This window comes from Cetorhinus maximus, chromosome 12 (assembly GCF_964194155.1).
Source record: "Cetorhinus maximus chromosome 12, sCetMax3.hap1.1, whole genome shotgun sequence".
Classification (NCBI taxonomy): domain Eukaryota; kingdom Metazoa; phylum Chordata; class Chondrichthyes; order Lamniformes; family Cetorhinidae; genus Cetorhinus; species Cetorhinus maximus.
The window spans coordinates 26,060,065-26,066,064 of NC_135890.1; the positions used below are offsets into that span (position 1 = coordinate 26,060,065).

At 37.4% G+C, this 6,000-nt stretch overlaps 1 protein-coding gene across 8 annotated transcripts in view; it reads left to right on the top strand.

Annotated features, from left to right (window-relative positions):
- Positions 1-3,760, top strand: part of napepld (N-acyl phosphatidylethanolamine phospholipase D) — a 54,142-nt gene extending 50,382 nt beyond the window's left edge. For 3 of the 8 annotated variants that reach the window (XM_078553246.1, XM_078553245.1, XM_078553254.1), the window contains one exon: positions 660-2,000. In XM_078553246.1, coding sequence (XP_078409372.1) covers positions 660-688 — 29 coding nt within the window. In that variant the 3' untranslated portion in view covers positions 689-2,000. Of the gene's footprint in view, positions 1-627; positions 2,001-2,734 lie in introns of those variants that run through there. The other 5 variants (XR_013578113.1, XM_078553248.1, XM_078553242.1 and 2 more) reach the window with 5 other exon arrangements.
- The last annotated feature ends 2,240 nt before the right edge of the window (positions 3,761-6,000 follow it).

Sequence of the window (6,000 nt, forward strand, 5' to 3'; positions counted from 1 at the left end):
TACATTATGCTGTGCTATCTGCATTTGTGCCACCATGCAAACAAAAGGGTAGCTACAGACAACATGGCTCATGACTCCTGTGTGCAACCTATGCATAAGCACACAGTATGCATACAAAGAATGTCATGCTGCCAGAATGATAGAGCAGACCACTGGCCTGAAACATTTCTGCTGCCTGGGCCACTTTGGAGGAGACCTGCTGTCCTCAGGAGCGCAGATGTCAAGATTTATGTTAGTCTGCATGCTACACAACCGTACCATCATGAAGGCACAGTCTTGTGCATTCCCTTAGTGCCTGTCGATCATGTGCCTTTCCCTTTGCTAGTCTGCTATGTGGCACTATCTGGCACTATCCCCATGGCTGCAAGGTGGCTGGTTGAATGCTGCTGGCTTTCACTGGAGGAGACTGCAGATGGCTTTTCAGGACAACCTCAAGCAGCCTTCCTGTCCTTTCAAGCGGGAATGGAATGGATCTTAGGTATGAAAACCAGAGCAAAGAATATAAAATTGTAAAAAAAAATGAAGTGTATTTCTTTAAGAGGTGGCAGTTTATTGATCATACTGAAATGCTATATTGTTTATTGGCATTAATGTATGTCTTCTTTCTTGATTACTTCAAATCTACAGTATGAATTATTAAAGGATTGTTTCAATTCCAGTACTACTTGGAACCTCGAAGGAAACTTGAGGAAGCTCGAGAAAGATATGGATTGAAACCGGAGGATTTCTTTGTTTTGAAGCATGGAGAATCGAAGAATTTGAGTGAGGATGAAGGTTTTCAATAAAATTACAAATTGATTATAAACCAAGTGTGGTTGTTTCACACACAGCAAGCAGAACTTGGCTTGCCTTTCTAATAACCATTGTTTTTAATTTTGGGCTGAATTTTAATTGAAGTGCCATTAGTTTATGGATTGTCACAGTTCTTTAATCTCACTGCACATATTCTAAAAACAAGCATCGTATATGCTGCTTTACAAAGTAAATTTCTCTTGCCCCCAAAATTTTTATTAATTGAAGTCTATATAGTGTTTGTTTTATCAAACTACCAAAAAAACGCCATTTTATTGCTGAATGCTTTGGATAAGTAAGTGGGTTTTGCAGTGTGTGAGCTGCCTAAAGTGAACCCGTGATTGTCTTCCATTGTAGATGCATTTAGCCACCTGCACGTTTGCCAAAAATGTTTTAAATTTGCACACTTTAAATAAATGGATATTTTGGGCATGTGAAATGCATAAAGCTTTATTATAACTAAATACTATTCATGCAGTGATTTCAGTGCAGCTTGAGTTATGACCTTGAACCTGAAATGGAAAGTTGGCCTTAAGCCAAGTGCCTCTTTAATAACCAGAAATTGTACTGACACTATAGATGCATTGGTGGTCAGATAGATATACAAAGATGTGGATTATCAGTGTTTTTTCTAAATATGGCCCTGAGCTATATGATTGGTAATCATTGCGAAAATAAGAGTATGCTACACAGTTAGGGGAAGATGCAAGACTGGAGAGAAAGGATAATGGTAGGGCTACCTAGTTAATTCAAAGGTGCTTTGCTGGAACCCTGGCTCCGTCTGTTGCTAATTAACCTCTGAATTTGTATTTTTGGCTGTTTTATAAATACTTTGTGTTTGCTCTCAGACAGGAGATATTTTAAATGTTTTTAATCAAGTTTCTCAGGGGGTGGATGCTACTTTCACTGTGGGAAGTACATCTGATATCCTGGGTTTATTTTCCCATTTAAAAATTCTAACAAATTTGAATGGCTAATAGTACATATTTTGTAGCTACTATGCTAATACTCCTTTACAACTGATTTAACACTTAAGGACTGTGTGGGTGTAGTAAATGGACCATTAGAACTGAGTAGGAGCTGAGATGAAATCTTATTAGTTACATAAAAATGTGATGAAATGTAAAAATTGAGGAGAAAACTCCAGCTGATCTCTCAATGACATTGTTCACAGACGAAAAATTAAAAAAGTCTCTATTTTCCTGTTATCTTGTCTTTGCTTGTCTCCATTATGGTTCCTGAAGAGATTAAGATTTATTTCTTTACATAAATATGAAAGGGCTAGATTTCTGTATCCATTGTAACTTCAGTGTAAGAACACGGGTCACCCTACAAAATTAAGCAACATTGAAGACTCATGAGTCCACACCTCCAAATGACTAGTGCATTAACTGGGCATTCTTCCAGTTTGTGAGATGTGGAAGCTTGATATACTCAAAATGACTGCTGCACTTGCCTGCAAAACTATGATTGCACTTCAAAAAACTGAAAGGACACAAAGTGTTTTAGGACATCCAGATAATGCGATAAGGCACAAAAGGAGAAATTAAAAGTAACCCCAGAGTAAGAGCAATGAACTCTTAAGTTGCTGTTTATTTATTTCACCCATATTTGTTTGTAAAGTTAGAATGAAGATATTCTGTTGACTATGGAGATGCGTGTGTGTCATAATGATGTCATTCCATAGTTGCACAATGCTGTATGCTTGCAACGTGCGTGATATCAGCGTCAATTCTCATGTGAAGCCAACTTAGGTAAGCTCTCATTTTGAAATTGCTGATCCTATTGCTTAAAAGATGTTTAAGCAGCAACACAGAAGCTTGTTAATAAAAACAGAAAATACTGGAAATACATAACAGGTCGGGTAGCATCTGTGGCAGGAGAAACAGAGTTAACAGAGTTTCAGCTCAATGATCTTTCTGAATTTGCTGTTTTTGTTTAGATTTCAAGCATCCGCAGTGTTCTGCTTTTCAAGAAGCTTGTTAATGTTGGCTAAAGCAGCTGATAACAGAAACAAAGTTGCCCCTGAGGTACGGTTACCAACCTTTGGTTGAACATATCCCTGGAAATTTGATCACACAACCTATGATGTATGATCACAAGATGGTCAGTACATGGCACTTCTTCAGAATTTACAAATGTTACTGCATAAATGCCAAACATGTTCCTTTCTCTATCATTCCAATAGGGAAGTAAAACCAAAGCCATATTATGGTGCTTTTTAATACATAAAATGTTATTTAAACAAATCATGGCAGGCAAGGTGTATGGGATATTATCACCTTAGAGAACACAAAGAACTCCTGTCTATATTTTTAGTTATACTTCATCTAGACCAACTGAATGAGTGAGGGAGAGCTTATCTCTGTGTGATGAGATGGAGTGGAAATAAGTGTATTAGCCATTTATCTACCTTCACTCATTTTCAGAAGTTAAATTTTCAGAAGAACTAATTTTCTCTTAGTTTTCAGGATTATGGGGATAATAGCAAATTGGGAGAAGTGGTAAATGATGAATATCAATGTGCACAAATTCAAAATAATCTCGACAAGCTCAATGACTGTGCGGAAAAATGGCAGGTGCAATTTAATACAGGAAACATAAGGTTATGAGGATTTTGGAGGGAAGGTTGATGTGGATTATCTTAATGAGATAACAGGAATAGTAGTGAGATCTTGAAGGGCAGAATATTGCCGTTGGCGTGCAGGGGTGGGCCCAACACACCAACGTGTAAAATGACGCGCATCCCGACGTCATCGCACATCAATATTGCGTTCGGCAGGCGTGCGCCAGAGGCAGCTGTGCGCCCGAACTGTCAACGGCCTATTATGACCATTAAGAAAGCAATTGACCTTATTAACAACGCTACCCAACCTTAAGGTTGGCGGGCAGGCATAGAGCCCAAGTGGCCTTCGCATTTTCCAGGAAACCTCATCCACAAGCAGGACAAGGTTTCCTAAAGGTTTCCTAAAATTAATAAATAAATTTTGTAAACTTCACAACATGTCCCAGCTCATGTGACACTGTCACATGAGGGGACGTTTGAATAATTTTAAAATTTTATTTTTAAAAAAACTTTTATCTTCTTAATCTCCCTGAGGCAACTCTGTGCCTCAGGGAGATTGCTGTGCTCTTTCCCACGCATGCGAGAAAAAGCACAGGCCCCAACTCTCCCTCCTCCCCCCGCCTGCACAGGTAGCACTGAGCGCTACCGGCGGCGCATTACGCTGGGCGGGCCTTAATTGGCCCGACCCTGTAAAATGGCAGTGTGCAGCTGATCATGGGTGGCAATTGGCTCAACGCCTGCCCCCATCCACCATAGGTAAATTCTACCCGAAATTTTAGTGAACAGATCACTAAAATCATCAGTACATTGTTCTTAAATTCATTTAAAACAAACAATGTTTGGATGCATAGCAAAGGATATAACATAAAAATGCAGTTAAGGTATTTTTAAAACTGTATTTGGTCTCGAGATAACATCTGGAATACTGCATGCAGTTTTGGTTCTATTCAGATAAGGTAATTTTGACACTGTATTTGGCCTTCAGATCACATCTGGAGCATTGCATGCAGTTTTACCTCATATTTCTAAACAGGATATACAGTTATTGGAAGAGGTACATAGAAGGTCTACATGGTTCATTAGAACTTAATGGAATGACCTATTAGGAAATATAAACTACTATGGGTCTTTTCTCTCTTGAAAAAAGAATGCGGGGGAAGATGATAGGTGGACTGAAGGTTTTCTCCTGCCTGAAATGGTTCATGTGATTTTAAATGAGTTTGAGTGGATGGTAGAAAAGCAGCTGAATGATTTGGACTTCATGATAACAATATTACAAATTACAGTTACATATTTTAGCTGTGGTTTTGTCTTTACAAATATATTCGAATATCTCAACAAAAGTAACATACGATCAAAACTTAGTGGCTTTTGAGCTCCTACTTCAGTCAGTCTTGTGGATTTGAACTGGGAAGAGATCTAGGATCTACAGCTCATTATGCAAAATCTGCTTGTTAATTAAAGTAGCTTAAAATCTTGCAGAAATCAATGCAGATTCAGCACATTGGGTACATAGTATGTATTTTGACCAGAAAACTTACTTCAGGAGTGTGTTATATTTTAGGAATGGTGTATCAATAGTTTCTGCAAAACATCATACACTGCTTCGATCAAAAGGTATGTTGAAAATATTGTGAATTTGCACATATACCAAAGTTACTTCTTAATAGTTTGCAATATTCTGGGTCTAAAAAAAAATTGCATCTCTGAGGGACATGCTAATTCACTGTGCAGATTCATTGTGCCAACTTCCTTGAAGATATCTTCCCCAAACACCAATATGTTTAAAAGCTATTTTCCAGCTGCTTGTTCCTGACGAAAACTTGTTTATGACATTCAAAATGTGGTGGTTCTACTCAAGAATCAGTGTGCTTTTTAGTAACAACACATTTTCTGGGGAAAAAAATTCTATAGCAGCGTCTGCATTTTATTACAAACTTAGTTTGGATAAATAAATACCCATGTATAATACCTTAATTTCCAAACTTAAGGTAACTTTTTCCAAATATCTCATGAACATAAGAGAGGCAGGGAGATGGATTTTCTTGTCCAAAGGCTGGATATTAAGCTTCAAACTATATCCACTGTTGCTACAGATCTAAAAAGATCTGGCTCAACGTAACGTTTGAAAAATATTTATCTTGATTACTATATATTATTAATCTTAACTGTACAAAAAAGAGCAAGAATTCAGGAATAGTCTTACCATTGACAATCAAATAAAACTTTCACTTTGAAATCTGTTTCAGCAAATGTAATTTCTTGTCTAGGTGCATTTATGTGCCCCTCTGTGTTTGTTTACTTCTTGTGGTTTTGTACATTTTCCCGTTTTAACAGTATAAACTAAGTTTTTAAGTGGTTTTACATTGTCTTCTGTCAATTTGTACATATTTTTTCTCTGTTCTTGTAGGAACCCAATGGCATGCATTATCTAAACTTCATCTTCGATTTGTCATAAAGAAAGTATGGGTTCACTAGTTCTGTTTACCACCACTACCCTTTCCTGGCTAAAATTTATGATCTAATTCAGGGAACTACACAGGAAATTGTTTGTGACTTAATTGTCTTTGCAATTTATTCGATGTTCATCACCTTTAGCTTCAAAAAGCAACAAGGGAATAAGGGCAGTGTTGCGAATTAAA